This window comes from Oncorhynchus gorbuscha, linkage group LG05 (assembly GCF_021184085.1).
Source record: "Oncorhynchus gorbuscha isolate QuinsamMale2020 ecotype Even-year linkage group LG05, OgorEven_v1.0, whole genome shotgun sequence".
Classification (NCBI taxonomy): domain Eukaryota; kingdom Metazoa; phylum Chordata; class Actinopteri; order Salmoniformes; family Salmonidae; genus Oncorhynchus; species Oncorhynchus gorbuscha.
Genome location: NC_060177.1, coordinates 11,191,863 through 11,210,630, shown reverse-complemented (window position 1 = coordinate 11,210,630; position 18,768 = coordinate 11,191,863). Strand labels below are relative to the sequence as shown.

Here is an 18,768-nt window from a genome sequence, read left to right as displayed (position 1 = left end):
GTCCACAAGCTCAAATAGTCACACTCCAAACTCCACTATAGCCAAGACCAAAGAGCTGTCAAAGGACACCAGAAACAAAATTGTAGACCTGCACCAGGCTGGGAAGACTGAATCTGCAATAGGTAAGCAGCTTGGTTTGAAGAAATCAACTGTGGGAGCAATTATTAGGCAATGGAAGACATACAAGACCACTGATTATCTCCCTCGATCTGGGTCTCCACGCAAGATCTCACCCCGTGGGGTCAAAATGATCACAAGAACGGTGAGCAAAAATCCCAGAACCACACGGGGGGATCTAGTGAATGACCTGCAGAGAGCTGGGACCAAAGTAACAAAGCCTACCATCAGTAACACACTACGCCGACAGGGACGCCTGCACTACGCCTGCAGTGCCAGACGTGTCCCCCTGCTTAAGCCAGTACATGTCCAGGCCTTTCTGAAGTTTGCTAGAGAGCATTTGGATGATCCAGAAGAAGATTGGGAGAATGTCATATGGTCAGATGAAACCAAAATATAACTTTTTGGTAAAAACTCAACTCGTCGTGTTTGGAGGACATAGAATGCTGAGTTGCATCCAAAGAACACCATACCTACTGTTTTTCTGCAAAGGGACTGATAAAGGAAAGAATGAATGGGGCCATGTATCGTGAGATTTTGAGTGAAAACCTCCTTGCATTAGCAAGGGCATTGAAGATGAAACGTGGCTGGGTCTTTCAGCATGACAATGATCCGAAACACACCTCCCGGGCAACGAAGGAGTGGCTTCGTAAGAAGCATTTCAAGGTCCTAGAGTGGCCTAGCCAGTCTCCAGATCTCAACCCCATAGAAAATCTTTGGAGGGAGTTGAAAGTCTGTGTTGCCCAGCAAACAGACCCAAAACATCACTGCTCTCGAGGAGATCTGCATGGGTGAATGGGCCAAAATACTAGCAACAGTGTGTGAAAACATTGTGAAGACTTACAGAAGACGTTTAACCTCTGGCATTGCCAACAAAGGGTATATAACAAACTATTGAGATATACTTTTGTTATTGACCATATACATATTTTCCACCATAGTTTGCAAATAAATTCATTAAAAATCCTACAATGTGATTTTCTGGAGAAAGAAAAATCTAATTTTGTCTGTCATAGTTGAAGTGTACCTATGATGTAAATGACAGGCCTCTCTCATCTTTTTAAGTGGGAGAACTTGCACAATTGGTGGCTGACTAAATACTTTTTTGCCCCACTGTAAATCTTATACATTGTGATCTAAAGGGACAAACTAATCCCAGCACTCCTACTCTGATACACTTTATGAATATGGGCACTGGTCCATTCATGTATAGGTGGGAATCATGAGAGTGAGCGCACACACACACACACACACACACACACACACACACACACACACACACACACACACACACACACACACACACACACACACACACACACACACACACACACACACACACACACACACACACACACACACACACACACACACAGCAAACAGTGTTAACTCGCCGAGCTGAAGGTTAGACGTTACTGCAGCAGCTTAACTACCGTCTGCTGTGTTCAGCTTTCAGACCAGGTTAAAACCACTCTCTGTGATCTACATCGACACCGTTATCAACTGTTCAGCTGTACTGCTGATGGACTTTATACATCCAGATTTACCTCATTATGTCTTTGTGTGTCTCTTTCTCTCTCTCCCTCGATCTCTCCCCTCTCTCATTCTCATTCTCTCCCCCCTCCCTTTCTCTCTCTCTCTCTCCTGCAGTAATCGAGACCCAGTCTCTGCAGGGTCATAGAGAGGAGCACAGTCTGGTCTCTCCCGGTTCCTACATCATCGGCAACACCACCGTGGACTACCAGAAAGGGACAGACAGACAGACGCTCAGGACACAAGGACCTCTGGGAGCCGATTACATCATCAAGGTGACACGAGGAAGAGGAGCTGATGGAAATGTCTATCTACATCATTCATGAGGGAAATGCATACCTACATCATCCAAGTCATTTCTCAATTTCTCTTATGATTCTGAAAGTCTTTTTTTGTGTTCTTAGATGTTGTAATCTCAGTAACCATGTCAATATTGTTTTTGTAAATGAACATTCTTTTACATCCACTCATGTCAGAATACTGAACAGATTGATGAAAGCCCTTGCCAATACATACACATTGCATGTTAGTGAAGTATGCTGATTACACCCACTAAGTCAGCTTGCGTCCCAAATCCCACCATATTCCCTTTGTAGTGCACTACCTTTGACCTAGTGCACTTTTAAGTCGTGCACTTCAGGGGATTGGGTTCCATTTGGGACACTCCCTAAGCTCTCTCCCATGTCATTGAGGTTTATCAAAGCATTGCACAAACATGACACGACTCCCATTTCTGTGGCAATAAAACACTGAGTGCCATGGCTCTCCTAATCATCATCATCATCGTTAGCATTATCTTCATAATGATCATCATAGTCTGAAAATCAGGCCCTGTGTGTATTCCATAGCAGACACTAGTATGTAGGCCTAGGCTGCCTGCTAAATGGTGCCCTTTTCCCTTTCTAGTCCACAACTTTTAAAATGAGTGCACTATAAAGGTAAAAGGGATCCGCTGTCTTTCACATGGAACCAATGACATAATATAGGAATCGGACCGGCGCCTACAGCCCGGCGACATAAATGAACTACACATTACCCACATCACAAATGTTTAGTTTAGAAAATAACTTCTACTTTCATCTGATGTCAGCAAATCCTTGTTTATTCAATGTGATTATTAATGTTGAAATAATTCATTTAAGTAAAGGGATACTAGAAGGGAGTGTGGTCCAAATGCTTGATTGCGAGACGTTCTTCTGATGAATGTTCTGCATGAAAATGAGGATTGGGCTGGTTCATGTTGGCACCCGAGTCTGTTCAGACATTGAGTTTTACGACTTTATACAATGAGTTCTATGGCCAGTGACTGAGTTTGAGTCTTAAATCTCAATAATCTTTCTAAACATGTCTAGATCTCTAGACATCTTTAGATATGGATGTGTGAGTGCGTGCACATGATTGTGTGAGTGTGTGTCTGTGTCTAACAGTGTGTGTGTTCTCTCCAGGTGAAATATGCTGCTCCGAAGGACACGGTGGTCCAGTTCCTGTTCTATCAACCAATCAGGTACCAGTGGAGAGAGACTGACTTCTTCCCCTGCTCTGTCACCTGTGGAGGAGGTGAGACTGACCCCAGATCAGCTCTTAAAGAGACTGTTGTTGCTAGCTAACAAGGCCGAGCCTTTTGGGGACCCTAAGCGATCAAAAACCTGTGTGGTGAAAACATTTTAGCATTTTAGTTGTCTTGGTGGTGGAGAGAAAAAATTGCAAATAATTTCAATTCAATGTCAAATGTTTTGTCATGGCGCTCAGGTAGTTATTGACGTTTTAAAACACATTTCATGCAATTCTACTCATTACTACAAAGTTTAGTTAGCTGGTTAGACTTACTTACTAAGCAATGTAAAACATTTGATCTGACATGGGTTAATTGAGTGACTTGCATAACAAGTGGAAAACCTCTGATGCACTACCACATTTTGAAATGGAAACTTGTGTATTCTACTATTCTAACTCTCAATAGTAAATTGGGAACCAACTGAGTTCCTAGCAGCCGTGGGGCCCTAAGCGGCTGCTTATGTTGCTTATTGGCTGTGCCAGCACTGAAGATTTATGACTGAACCCAGATCAGCTCTTATAGAGACTGTTCTTGTTGCCAGCAACAGCTTTGCCTGAACCCGGACCAGCTCTTATAGAGACTGTTGAAGCCTACTATTAGTTAAAGCTTTATGACTGAACCCATATCAGCTCTTATAGGTGTCAAAGCTGGAGAGATGTTGATGAGGCTTGAGATATGATTGAACAAAACGTTAGCCCAGCATTAACCAAACGTTCATCCAATGTTTTCCATTTCATACATTCAATTTATATTTTGGTTACATTTGATTGTGAATGACCCAAAGTGTCTGTGTTTTAGTGCTTTCGTTTCATGTTTCTTCCCAAAACAGACATTGATACAAACATTTGAATGGCCCAAAATGAACCCATTGCCCACCAAATGTTAGTTCAATGTTTGCTTTCGTTCCTATTAATTGCTGACCTTGATTGTTTCTGCCTATTGCCAGGTTACCAGCTGAACTCAGCAGAGTGCACAGACATCAGGTCCCGTCAGGTGTTACCAGAGCACCACTGTAACAGCTACCCTGAGAACACCAAACCCACGCCCAAACTCAAGGAGTGCAACATGGACCTCTGTCCTGAGAGGCATGTACATGTACCATTTAAACATTTAAGTCATTTAGCAGACGCTCTTATCCAGAGCGACTTACAAATTGGTGCATTCACCTTATGACATCCAGTGGAACAGTCACTTTACATTAGTGCATCTAAATCTTAAAGGGGGGGGGGTGAGAAGGATTACTTATCCTATCCTAGGTATTCCTTAGGGCAACAATTGGGCAACAATGGTTGCCCTATGGGCCCTGGTCAAATGCAGGCCCTGGTCAAAAGCAGGCCCTGGTCAAAAGCAGGCCCTGGTCAAAAGCAGTGCACCATGTAGAATTGGGAGCCATTTGGGACATACCCTGTCCTGTTTCCAGTCGTGGTTGTGCATGTGAAGGCTGTATAGGAAACATGGTTCCTCTGAATGGTCATGGTGACATGGCGTTGTCTTCCTTTTCTCTTCTCTAGTGATGGCTTCATAGAGGTGATGCCTTATGACCACTTTCAGCCTCTGCCACGGTGAGTGACCATCATAGTCTATCACAGAGCCTGTACCCTGTTGTACCCTGGACAGGACACCTAGTCTATCACAGGGCCTGTACTACTGTAGTACCCTGGACAGGACACTAGTCTATCACAGAGCCTGTACCCTGTAGTACCCTGGACAGGACACTAGTCTATCACAGAGCCTGTACCCTGTAGTACCCTGGACAGGACACTAGTCTATCACAGAGGCTGTACTATTGTAGAACCCTGGACAGGACACTAGTCTATCACAGAGCCTGTACTACTGTAGTCCCCTGGACAGGACACTAATCTATCACAGGGCCTGTACTACTGTAGTACCCTGGACAGGACACTAGTCTATCACAGGGTCTGTACTACTGTAGTACACCCCCTGGACAGGACACTAGTCTATCACAGAGCCTGTACTACTGTAGTACCCTGGACAGGACACTAGTCTATCACAGGGCCTGTACTACTGTAGTACCCTGGACAGGACACTAGTCTATCACACGGCCTGTACTACTGTAGTACCCTGGACAGGACACTAGTCTATCACAGAGCCTGTACTATTGTAGTACCCTGGACAGGACACTAGTTTATCACAGGGCCTGTACTATTGTAGTACCCTGGACAGGACACTAGTCTATCACAGAGCATGTACTACTGTAGTACACCCCCTGGACAGGACAGTAGTCTATCACAGGGCCTGTACTATTGTAGTACCCTGGACAGGACAGTAGTCTATCACAGGGCCTGTACTACTGTAGTACACACCCTGGACAGGACAGTAGTCTATCACAGGGCCTGTACTATTGTAGTACCCTGGACAGGACAGTAGTCTATCACAGGGCCTGTACTACTGTAGTACACCCCCTGGACAGGACACTCGTTTATCACAGAGCCTGTAATACTGTAGTACTATGACATTATTATTACTGTCAGTAACAGAGAGGACATGTCAAACATCTTCTGAGCATATATATTCTTCCTACATAGCATAGTTATGCCTATGCTATGTCACGGAATTAGATGTCACAGATAGTCACAAACATGTTATAGCTCTGTGTTAGCTTCTCCTATGCTATGCTATGTCATATTAAATCAAATGTTTTTATATAGCCCTTCTTACATCAGCTGATATCTCAAAGTGCTGTACAGAAACCCAGCCTAAAACCCCAAACAGCAAGCAATGAAGGTGTAGAAGCACAGTGGCTAGGAAAACCTCCCTAGAAAGGCCAAAACATAGGAAGAAACCTAGAGAGGAACCAGGCTATGAGGGGTGGCCAGTCCTCTTCTGGCTGTGCCGGGTAGAGATTATAACGGAACATGACCAAGATGTTCAAATGTTCCTAAATTACCATCATGGTCAAATAATAATCACAGTAGTTGTCGAGGTGCAACAAGTCAGCACCTCAGGAGTAAATGTCAGTTGGCTTTTCATAGCCGATCATTGAGAGTATCTCTACCCCTCCTGCTGTCTCTAGAGAGTTGAAAACAGCAGGTCTGGGACAGGTAGCATGCCCAGTGAACAGGTCAGGGTTCCATAGCTGCAGGCAGAACAGTTGAAACCGGGTGGAGAAAGAAAGAAAGTCAAAGAAAGAAAGAAAGAAAGAAAGAAAGAAAGAAAGAAAGAAAGAGAGAATTATAGAAAGCATACTTAAATTCACACAGGACACTGGATAAGACAGGAGAAATATTCCAGATATAACAGACTGGCCCTAGCCCCCCGACACATAAACTACTGCAGAATACTGGAGGCTGAGACAGGAGGGGTCAGGAGACACTGTGGCCCCATCCGATGATACCCCCGGACAGGGCCAAACAGGCAGGATATAACCCCACCCACTTTGCCAAAGCACAGCCCCCACACCACTAGAGGGATATCTTCAACCACCAACTTACCATCCTGAGACAAGGCCGAGTATAGCCCACAAAGATCTCCGCCACGGCACACCAAAAGGGGGGGCGCCAACCCAGAGACGAAGACCACGTCAGTGACTCAACCTACTCAAGTGACGCACCCCTCCTAGGGACGGCATGGAAGAGCACCAGTAAGCCAGTGACTCAGCCCCTGTAATAGGGTTTGAGGCAGAGAATCCCAGTGGAAAGAGGGGAACCGGCCAGGCAGAGACAGCAAGGACGGTTCGTTGCTCCAGAGCCTTTCTGTTCATCTTCACACTCCTGGGCCAGACTACACTCAATTATATGACCTACTGAAGAGATGTGTCTTCAGTAAAGACTGAGACCGAGTCTGCGTCTCTCACATAAAAATGGAGCTCTATAGGACAAAGCCCTGCCTCCAGCTGTTTGCTTAGCAATTCTAGGGACAATTAGGAGGCCTGCGTCTTGTGACCGTAACGTATGTGTAGGTATGTATGGCAGGACCAAATCGGAAAGATAGGTAGGAGTAAGCCCATGTAATGCTTTGTAGGTTAGCAGTAAATCCTTGAAATCAGCCCTTGCCTTAACAGGAAGCCAGTGTGGGTAAGCTAGCACTGGAGTAATGTGATCACATGTTTTGGTTCTAGTCAGGATTCTAGCAGACGACAGATAAGATCTAAACCAGGCCAGAACTTGTCCGTGTAGACCAATTTGGGTTTCCAATCTCTCCAAAAGAATGTGGTGATCGATGGTATCAAAAGCAGCACTAAGGTCTAGGAGCACGAGGACAGATGCAGAGCCTCGGTCTGACGCCATTAAAAGGTAATTTACCACCTTCACAAGTGCAGTCTCAGTGCTATGATGGGGTCTAAAACCAGACTGAAGCATTTCGTATACATTGTTTGTCTTCAGGAAGGCAGTGAGTTGCTGCGAAACAGCTTTTTCAAAACTTTTTGAGAGGAATGGAAGATTCGATATTGGCCGATAGTTTTTAATATTTTCTGGGTCGAGGTTTGGCTTTTTCAAGAGGCTTTATTACTGGCACTTTTAGTGAGTTTGGTACACATCCGGTGGATAGAGAGCCGTTTATTATGTTCAACATAGGAGGGCCAAGCACAGGAAGCAGCTCTTTCAGTAGTTTAGTTGGAATAGGGTCCAGGGTCCAGTATGCAATATCTCTGTCACTGTTTAAAGCATTATAAAGAGTTCTATGCATCTTATTGCTGTTTTTCCCCAGGTGGGAGCAGGGTCCCTGGACGGAGTGTTCAGTGTCGTGTGGAGAGAGCGGCGGGCTGCAGGAGCGCAGCGTGGTGTGTGTTGAGGACGACGCCCACGGACAGATCACTCAGGTGGAGGAGTGGAAGTGCACACACTCCCTCGGCCAATCACGCAGCAGAGCTGCAACAGCTTCACCTGCCCACAGTGGGTTGCCATGGAGTGGTCTCAGGTGAGCTACCAAAATCTAATCAAGGTTTTTATTGATCGCATTCACAGTTTACCAGGTGTTATAGTGGGTGCAGTGAAATGCTTATGTTACTAGCTTCTAACAATGCAGTAAAATGTCAAACAATTAATTAAAATGTTTAAAAAAAAGAAAAATTATAAAGTACGGTGGGATGAATCTGATTACCCAAATAGCACTGCAGCAGAATAATGATAAAGTACGGTGGGATGAATCTGATTACCCAAATAGCACTGCAGCAGAATAATGATAAAGTACGGCGGGATGAATCTGATTACCCAAATAGCACTGCAGCAGAATAATGATAAAGTACGGTGGGATGAATCTGATTACCCAAATAGCACTGCAGCAGAATAATGATAAAGTACGGCGGGATGAATCTGATTACCCAAATAGCACTGCAGCAGAATAATGATAAAGTACGGCGGGATGAATCTGATTACCCAAATAGCACTGCAGCTGTCATGTTTGTCATTTATTATCTTGTCTTGTCCCTGTGCTTCCCATTCTATTCGTTTCCCTCTGCTGGTCTTATTTGGTTCTTTCCCTCCTTCTAGCCCTCTCTCTCCCCCTCCCTCTCTCACTCTCTCGCTCTCTCTTCTCTCTATCGTTCCGTTCCTGCTCCCAGCTGTTCCTATTCCCCTAATCATCATTTAGTCTTCCCACACCTGTTCCCGATCCTTTCCCCTGATTAGAGTCCCTATTTATTCCTTTGTGTTCCGTTCCTGTGCCGTCAGTTCCTTGCATTGTATTCACCATGCTGTGATTGCGTTTCGCCCTGTCCTGTCGTGTTTTTTGCCGTGATTGTGTATTACCCTGTCCTGTCGTGTTTTGTGCCTTCATCAGACGCTGCGTGTGAGCAGGTGTCTCAGTCGACTACGGCCTGCGCCTACCCGAAGCGACCTGCAGTCTGTGGCCGCTTCTCCAGTTGTTTTCCCCTCTACAATCTAGAGGATTTCTGTTATTCCGTTTTGAACATTAATAAACTCTGTTTCTGTTAAGTCGCGTTTGGGTCCTCGTTCACCTGCATGACAGAAGGAACTGACCAAGGAATGGACCCAGCGACTTCAGACGCTGTTTACACTGCCGTCAAGATCCAAGGAGCCATGCTCGGCAGACACGAGCAGGAATTGTCTGCTGCTCGCCATGCCGTGGAGAACCTGGCCGCTCAGGTTTCCGACCTCTCTGGACAGTTCCAGAGTCTACGTCTCGTGCCACCTGTTACTTCCTGGCCTGCCGAGCCTCCAGAACCCAGGGTTAATAACCCACCTTGCTACTCCGGGCAGCCCACTGAGTGCCGCTCCTTTCTCACGCAGTGTGAGATTGTGTTCTCTCTCCAACCCCACACATACTCTAGAGAGAGCTCGGGTTGCTTACGTCATTTCACTCCTTACTGGCCGGGCTCGAGAATGGGGCACAGCTATCTGGGAGGCAAGGGCTGATTGCTCTAACAGATTCCAGAACTTTAAAGAGGAGATGATTCGGGTTTTTGACCGTTCAGTTTTTGGTGGGGAGGCTTCTAGGGCCCTGGCTTCCTTATGCCAAGGTGAACGGTCCATAACGGATTATTCCATTGAGTTTCGCACTCTTGCTGCCTCTAGTGAGTGGAACGAGCCGGCGCTGCTCGCTCGTTTTCTGGAGGGACTCCACGCAGTGGTTAAGGATGAGATTCTCTCCCGGGAGGTTCCTTCAGATGTGGACTCTTTGATTGCTCTCGCCATCCGCATAGAACGACGGGTAGATCTTCGTCACCGGGCTCGTGGAAGAGAGCTCGCATCAACGGTGTTTCCCTGCTCCGCATCGCAACCATCTCCCTCCTCTGGCTTTGAGACTGAGCCCATGCAGCTGGGAGGGATTCGCATCTCGACTAAGGAGAGGGAACGGAGGATCACCAACCGCCTGTGCCTCTATTGCGGAGTTGCTGGACATTTTGTTAATTCATGTCCAGTAAGAGGCCAGAGCCCATCAGTAAGCGGAGGGCTACTGGTGAGCGCTACTACTCAGGTCCCTTCATCTAGATCTTGTACTACTATGTCGGTCCATCTACGCTGGACCGGTTCGGGTGCTACATGCAGTGCCTTGATTGACTCTGGGGCTGAGGGTTGTTTCATGGACGAAGCATGGGTTCGGAAACATAACATTCCTTTCAGACCGTTAGACAAGCCTACGCCCATGTTTGCCTTAGATGGTAGTCATCTTCCCAGCATCAAATTTGAGACACTACCTTTAACTCTCACAGTATCTGGTAACCACAGTGAGACTATTTCTTTTTTGATTTTCCGTTCACCGTTTACACCTGTTGTTTTGGGTCATCCCTGGCTAGTATGTCATAATCCTTCTATTAATTGGTCTAGTAATTCTATCCTATCCTGGAACGTTTCTTGTCATGTGAAGTGTTTAATGTCTGCCATCCCTCCCGTTTCTTCTCTCCCTACTTCTCAGGAGGAACCTGGCGATTTGACAGGAGTGCCGGAGGAATATCATGATCTGCGCACGGTCTTCAGTCGGTCCCGAGCCAACTCCCTTCCTCCTCACCGGTCGTATGATTGTAGTATTGATCTCCTTCCAGGGACCACGCCTCCTCGAGGTAGACTATACTCTCTGTCGGCTCCCGAACGTAAGGCTCTCGAGGATTATTTGTCTGTGTCTCTTGACGCCGGTACCATAGTGCCTTCTTCTTCTCCGGCCGGGGCGGGGTTCTTTTTGTTAAGAAGAAGGACGGTACTCTGCGCCCCTGCGTGGATTATCGAGGCTGAATGACATAACGGTTAAGAATCGTTATCCGCTTCCCCCTTATGTCATCAGCCTTCGAGATTCTGCAGGGAGCCAGGTGCTTTACTAAGTTGGACCTTCGTAACGCTTACCATCTCGTGCGCATCAGAGAGGGGGACGAGTGGAAAACGGCGTTTAACACTCCGTTAGGGCATTTTGAGTACCGGGTTCTGCCGTTCGGTCTCGCCAATGCGCCAGCTGTTTTTCAGGCATTAGTTAATGATGTTCTGAGAGACATGCTGAACATTTTTGTTTTTGTCTATCTTGACGATATCCTGATTTTTCTCCGTCACTCGAGATTCATGTTCAGCACGTTCGACGTGTTCTACAGCGCCTTTTAGAGAATTGTCTCTACGTAAAGGCTGAGAAGTGCTCTTTTCATGTCTCCTCCGTTACTTTTCTCGGTTCCGTTATTTCCGCTGAAGGCATTCAGATGGATTCCGCTAAGGTCCAAGCTGTCAGTGATTGGCCCGTTCCAAGGTCACGTGTCGAGTTGCAGCGCTTTTTAGGTTTCGCTAATTTCTATCGGCGTTTCATTCGTAATTTCGGTCAAGTTGCTGCCCCTCTCACAGCTCTTACTTCTGTCAAGACGTGTTTTAAGTGGTCCGGTTCCGCCCAGGGAGCTTTTGATCTTCTAAAAGAACGTTTTACGTCCGCTCCTATCCTCGTTACTCCTGACGTCACTAGACAATTCATTGTCGAGGTTGACGCTTCAGAGGTAGGCGTGGGAGCCATTCTGTCCCAGCGCTTCCAGTCTGACGATAAGGTTCATCCGTGCGCTTATTTTTCTCATCGCCTGTCGCCATCTGAGCGCAACTATGATGTGGGTAACCGTGAACTGCTCGCCATCCGCTTAGCCCTAGGCGAATGGCGACAGTGGTTGGAGGGCGACCGTTCCTTTGTCGTTTGGACAGACCATAAGAACCTTGAGTACATCCGTTCTGCCAAACGACTTAATGCCCGTCAAGCTCGTTGGGCGTTGTTTTTCGCTCGTTTCGAGTTTGTGATTTCTTACCGTCCGGGTAGCAAGAACACCAAGCCTGATGCCTTATCCCGTCTGTTTAGTTCTTCTGTGGCTTCTACTGATCCCGAGGGGATTCTTCCTTATGGGCGTGTTGTCGGGTTGACAGTCTGGGGAATTGAAAGACAGGTTAAGCAAGCACTCACGCACACTGCGTCGCCGCGCGCTTGTCCTAGTAACCTCCTTTTCGTTCCTGTTTCCACTCGTCTGGCTGTTCTTCAGTGGGCTCACTCTGCCAAGTTAGCTGGTCATCCCGGTGTTCGAGGCACTCTTGCGTCTATTCGCCAGCGCTTTTGGTGGCCGACTCAGGAGCGTGACACGCGCCGTTTCGTGGCTGCGTGTTCAGACTGCGCGCAGAAGAAGTCTGGTAATTTTTTTTCTGCTTCTGCTCCTGGTCTTGCTGGGTCTCAGTCTGTTCCCTGCCATCGCATCTCTCCTGTTATTGTCCCTGCCCTTGCTGTGTCTCAGTCTGTCCCTAGTTCTCATTTTTTTTTTAGAGTAGTACCCTAGTTTCCCTTTTTATCGTTTTTCGTTACGGTCCTGAGGAGAGGAGTTGGGTTCTTTCTCGGGACGTGCTGGACCGTTTGATCTATGATTTCCTCCGTTGCCGCCAGTGTTCCTCCTCGAGAGCGCCAGGAGGCGCTCGGTGAGTGGGGGGGTACTGTCATGTTTGTCATTTATTATCTTGTCTTGTCCCTGTGCTTCCCATTCTATTCGTTTCCCTCTGCTGGTCTTATTTGGTTCTTTCCCTCCTTCTAGCCCTCTCTCTCCCCCTCCCTCTCTCACTCTCTCGCTCTCTCTTCTCTCTATCGTTCCGTTCCTGCTCCCAGCTGTTCCTATTCCCCTAATCATCATTTAGTCTTCCCACACCTGTTCCCGATCCTTTCCCTGATTAGAGTCCCTATTTATTCCTTTGTGTTCCGTTCCTGTGCCGTCAGTTCCTTGCATTGTATTCACCATGCTGTGATTGCGTTTCGCCCTGTCCTGTCGTGTTTTTGCCGTGATTGTGTATTACCCTGTCCTGTCGTGTTTTGTGCCTTCATCAGACGCTGCGTGTGAGCAGGTGTCTCAGTCGACTACGGCCTGCGCCTACCCGAAGCGACCTGCAGTCTGTGGCCGCTTCTCCAGTTGTTTTCCCCTCTACAATCTAGAGGATTTCTGTTATTCCGTTTTGAACATTAATAAACTCTGTTTCTGTTAAGTCGCGTTTGGGTCCTCGTTCACCTGCATAATGACTGTTCTACTGGATGTCATAAGGTGAATGCACCAATTTGTAAGTCGCTCTGGATAAGAGCGTCTGCTAAATGACTTAAATGTAAAATGTAAATGTATGTATGTAAGAGCCATGTGGTTGAGTGCGGAGCAGTTGCCTTCACCTCCCTCTGAAGAGCCTTGCGGTTGAGTGCGGAGCAGTTGCCTTCACCTCACTCTGAAGGGCCATGCGGTTGAGTGCGGAGCAGCTGCCTTCACCTCCCTCTGAAGAGCCTTGCGGTTGAGTGCGGAGCAGCTGCCTTCACCTCCCTCTGAAGAGCCTTGCGGTTGAGTGCGGAGCAGTTGCCTTCACCTCCCTCTGAAGAGCCATGCGGTTGAGTGCGGAGCAGTTGCCTTCACCTCCCTCTGAAGAGCCTTGCGGTTGAGTGCGGAGCAGTTGCCTTCACCTCCCTCTGAAGAGCCATGCGGTTGAGTGCGGAGCAGTTGCCTTCACCTCCCTCTGAAGGGCCATGCGGTTGAGTGCGGAGCAGCTGCCTTCACCTCCCTCTGAAGAGCCATGTGGTTGAGTGCGGAGCAGTTGCCTTCACCTCCCTCTGAAGAGCCTTGCGGTTGAGTGCGGAGCAGTTGCCTTCACCTCCTTCTGAAGAGCCATGTGGTTGAGTGCGGAGCAGTTGCCTTCACCTCCCTCTGAAGAGCCATGTGGTTGAGTGCGGAGCAGCTGCCTTCACCTCCCTCTGAAGAGCCTTGCAGTTGAGTGCGGAGCAGTTGCCTTCACCTCCCTCTGAAGAGCCATGCGGTTGAGTGCGGAGCAGTTGCCTTCACCTCCCTCTGAAGAGCCTTGCGGTTGAGTGCGGAGCAGCTGCCTTCACCTCCCTCTGAAGAGCCATGCGGTTGAGTGCGGAGCAGCTGCCATCACCTCCCTCTGAAGAGCCTTGCGGTTGAGTGCGGAGCAGTTGCCTTCACCTCCCTCTGAAGAGCCTTGCGGTTGAGTGCGGAGCAGCTGCCTTCACCTCCCTCTGAAGAGCCTTGCGGTTGAGTGCGGAGCAGTTGCCTTCACCTCCCTCTGAAGAGCCTTGCGGTTGAGTGTGGAGCAGTTGCCTTCACCTCCCTCTGAAGAGCCATGTGGTTGAGTGCGGAGCAGCTGCCTTCACCTCCCTCTGAAGAGCCTTGCGGTTGAGTGCGGATCAGCTGCCTTCACCTCCCTCTGAAGAGCCATGCGGTTGAGTGCGGAGCAGTTGCTTTCACCTCCCTCTGAAGAGCCTTGCGGTTGAGTGCGGAGCAGTTGCCGTATCAGGTGGCGATGCAGCCCGACAGAATGCGCTCAATGGTGCTGTAGATCTGTAGATGTTTACGAGGGTCTTACACGGAACCCAAATAGTGCCATCGTGCGCTATTGTGCATCATTTTATTTTGTCCCCCTACACCAAACGCGATCACGACACGCAGGTTAAAATATCAAAACAACTCTGAACCAATTACATTAATTTGGGGACAGGTCGAAAAGCATTAAACATGTATGGCAATTTAGCTAGTTAGCTTGCACTTGCTGGCTAATTTGTCCTGTTTAGCTAGTTTGCTGTTGCTAGCTAATTTGTCCTGGGATATATACATTGAGTTGTTATTTTACCTGAAATGCACAAGGTCCTCTACTCTGACAATTAATCCACATATAGAACGGCCAACCGAATCGTTTCTAGTCATCTCTCCTCCTTCCAGGCTTTTTCATCTTTGAACTTATATGGTGATGGCATCTACACTTTCATAGTATTACCACGACAACCGGCAAACCAGTTCGTCTTTCAATCACTCACATGGGTATAACCAATGAGGAGATGGCACGTGGGTACCTGCTTCTATAAACCAATGAGGAGATGGGAGAGGCAGAACTTGCAGCGCGATCTGCGTCAGAAATAGAAAGGAGTTCTATTTTAGCCCTTGGCATCGCAGACGCACGTTGACACGTTCGAGCAGTGTGGGTGCAATAATTGAATAACATGGATTTCTACATGTATTTTGCGACGCTCACGCACGTGACGTGTCCGGTCTGGTCAGCATGTTAGGGGCCACGTCACATTTATTCAGCGGCCTGAGGTTGTAGAGGCGCCTTCTTCATCATGATGTCGGTGTGGCGAGACCATTTCAGGTCCTCAGTGATGTGCACACAGAAGAACTTGAAGACACTGCTTCTGTTAATTGGCTACAAGCCTCTGTAAACTGGCTATGAAGCCTATATGAACTGGCTATGAAGCCTACATGAACTGGCTATGAAGCCTATATGAACTGGCTATGAAGCCTATATGAACTGGCTATGAAGCCTATATGAACTGGCTGTATGTGGTAAGAACAGGAGCTTATGTGCATATAACATATACAATTTATAGAAAGTCAGTATTACGTTTATATAAACTGGTGGTTCGTTATAGTGTGTGCTATTGTAACTGTGTGTGTGTGTGTGTGTGTGTGTGTGTGTGTGTGTGTGTGTGTGTGTGTGTGTGTGTGTGTGTGTGTGTGTGTGTGTGTGTGTGTGTGTGTGTGTGTGTGTGTGTGTGTGTGTGTGTCTGTGTCTCTGTGTCTCTGTGTGTGTGTGTGTGTGTGTGTGTGGGTGTGTTTTGCAGTGCACAGTGACGTGTGGCCGTGGGTTGCGGTACAGAGTGGTCCTGTGTATCGACCACAGAGGACAGCACACTGGTGGCTGTAACACATCCCTCAAACCACATATCAAAGAAGACTGCCTGGTACCTGTCGCATGCCACAAACCCAGAGGTACGGTATCCACTGTGTCTGTGTTTATGTGTGTGTCCCTGTCTACATACAGCTAATACTTTCAGCATCCCCTGTCTACATACAGCTAATACTGTCAGCATCCCCTGTCGACATACAGCTAATACTGTCAGCATCCCCTGTCTACATACAGCTAATACTGTCAGCATCCCCTGTCTACATACAGCTAATACTGTCAGCATCCCCTGTCTACATACAACTAATACTGTCAGCATCCCCTGTCTACATACAGCTAATACTGTCAGCATCCCCTGTCTACATACACTAATACTGTCAGCATCCCTGTCTACATACAATACTGTCAGCCTCCCCTGTCTACATACAGCTAATACTGTCAGCATCCCCTGTCTACATACAGCTAATACTGTCAGCATCCCCTGTCTACATACAGCTAATACTGTCAGCATCCCTGTCTACATACAACTAGTACTGTCAGCATCCCCTGTCTACATACAGCTAATACTGTCAGCATCCCCTGTCTACATACAGCTAATACTGTCAGCATCCCTTGTCTACATACAACTAGTACTGTCAGCATCCCCTGTCTACATACAGCTAATACTGTCAGCATCCCCTGTCTACATACAGCTAATACTGTCAGCATCCCCTGTCTACATACAGCTAATACTGTCAGCATCCCCTGTCTACATACAGCTAATACTGTCAGCATCCCCTGTCTACATACAACTAATACTGTCAGCATCCCCTGTCTACATACAGCTAATACTGTCAGCATCCCCTGTCTACATACAGCTAATACTGTCAGCATCCCCTGTCTACATACAGCTAATACTGTCAGCATCCCCTGTCTACATACAGCTAGTACTGTCAGCCTCCCCTGTCTACATACAGCTAATACTGTCAGCATCCCCTGTCTACATACAACTAGTACTGTCAGCCTCCCCCCCTGTCCCTGTCTACATACAACTAGTACTGTCAGCCTCCCCCTGTCTACATACATAATACAACTAGTACTGTCAGCCTCCCCCTGTCTACATACACAACTAGCCTCCCCTGTCAATATACTGTCAGCCTCCCTGTCTACATACAGTCAAGAGTAAAACTCAATCTGACAAGCAAATATTTACACAGCAGACAATTAACTAAGTCATAGGGCTTCATTATCACAGCTAGATATGGCTGAGGGACTGGAGACTAAAGACCACTGGGGTGTGTATATGTGTGTGTGTGGAGCGGGTGTATCAGAAAGTCTGTGTGTGGAGTGTGTATGTGTGTGTGCAGAGTGATGTGGGTTTGGCTCTAGAACTCCAGGCTTCAGTAATGTTGGCAAAGAGTCAAAACTGGCATCGTGGTAGACATCTGGAGTAAATGGAGAGTGAAAATATGAGCTACTTGAGAGGGAAATATTTGCTTTTTAAAAGTTTCCCATTGAAATAGTAAGGATGATCATTTGGTTGAGAGGGGGATGTATTGTAAATCAAACGCCCCTCTCTTCTGATTTAGTAGTATGGAGATTGGTTGGGTCATTTTCATGCTGGGGTCAGTCAGGGTCAGTCAGGGCCTTGCACACCCATGCACACAGTCTATCTTACACACACACACACACACACACACACACACACACACACACACACACACACACACACACACACACACACACACACACACACACACACACACACACACACACACACACACACACACACACACACACACACACACACACACACACACACACACACACACACACACACACACACACACACACATTTGTTTTACTGTCCTTGTGGGGACCAAACAATTGATTCCCATTCAAAATCCTATTTTCCCTAACCGCTAACCGTAACCCTTTAACCTAACCCTAACCTTAACCCTAACTAACTGTAACCCTAAACCTAACCCTAACATTAACCCAAACCCTAACTAACTGTAACCCTTTAACCTAACCCTAACCTTAACCCAAACCCTAACTAACCGTAACCCTTTAACCTAACCCAAACCTTAACCCAAACCCTAACTAACCGTAACCCTTTAACCTAACCCTAACCTTAACCCAAACCCTAACTAACCGTAACCCTTTAACCTAACCCTAACCTGAACCCAAACCCTAACTAACCGTAACCCTTTAACCTAACCCAAACCCTAACTAACTGTAACCCTTTAACCTAACCCTAACCCTAACTAACCGTAACCCTTTAACCTAACCCTAACCTTAACCCAAACCCTAACTAACTGTAACCCTTTAACCTAACCCACACCCTAACTAACTGTAACCCTAAACCTAACGCTAACCCAACCCCTAACTAACTGTAACCCTAAACCTAACGCTAACCCAAACCCTAACTAACTGTAACCCTAAACCTAATTCCTAAGCCTAAAATAGCATTTTTCCTTGCGCGCTGGCAAAATGTCCCCACAAGGATATTAAACCAGAGAGAGAGAGAGATGTTTCACACATTGCAGTGTTATCCTAGGCCAACCCATGGGAATGTGGCTTAAAACTCTCTTTCCCTGATCTGGAGTCAGTTACTGTGCCCAGTGTAAGGCAGCTGACTAACTATGTGTGTTTAATATCTGGTCTAGAGTCAGTTCCTGTGGAGGCCAAGCTACCCTGGTTAAAACAAGCCCAGGAGCTGGAAGAACAACGCACCGCTACAGAGGAACCAACGTGAGTAGAGATACACACACTCAAGTCCACACTGCATGAGCACACGCACACAGACACAAGATCACACACATACAAACACACATGCACACAAACAGATGCGATAACACACAGACTCACACAGGCACACAGACACAAGATCACACACATACACACACAAACACACATGCACACAAACAGATGCAATAACACACAGACTCACACACGCACACAGACACAAGATCACATACATACACACACAAACACACATGCACACAA

The 18,768-nt window shown here is 47.2% G+C and overlaps 1 protein-coding gene across 1 annotated transcript in view; it reads left to right on the top strand.

Annotated features, from left to right (window-relative positions):
- The window catches only part of LOC124035523 (ADAMTS-like protein 3), a 157,022-nt gene extending 138,505 nt beyond the window's left edge, over positions 1 to 18,517 (top strand). Inside the window, 8 exon segments of the mRNA XM_046348982.1 lie at positions 1,768 to 1,925; positions 3,096 to 3,207; positions 4,152 to 4,290; positions 4,717 to 4,767; positions 7,874 to 8,007; positions 8,010 to 8,083; positions 15,719 to 15,866; positions 18,429 to 18,517. Coding sequence (XP_046204938.1) covers positions 1,768 to 1,925; positions 3,096 to 3,207; positions 4,152 to 4,290; positions 4,717 to 4,767; positions 7,874 to 8,007; positions 8,010 to 8,083; positions 15,719 to 15,866; positions 18,429 to 18,517 — 905 coding nt within the window.
- The last annotated feature ends 251 nt before the right edge of the window (positions 18,518 to 18,768 follow it).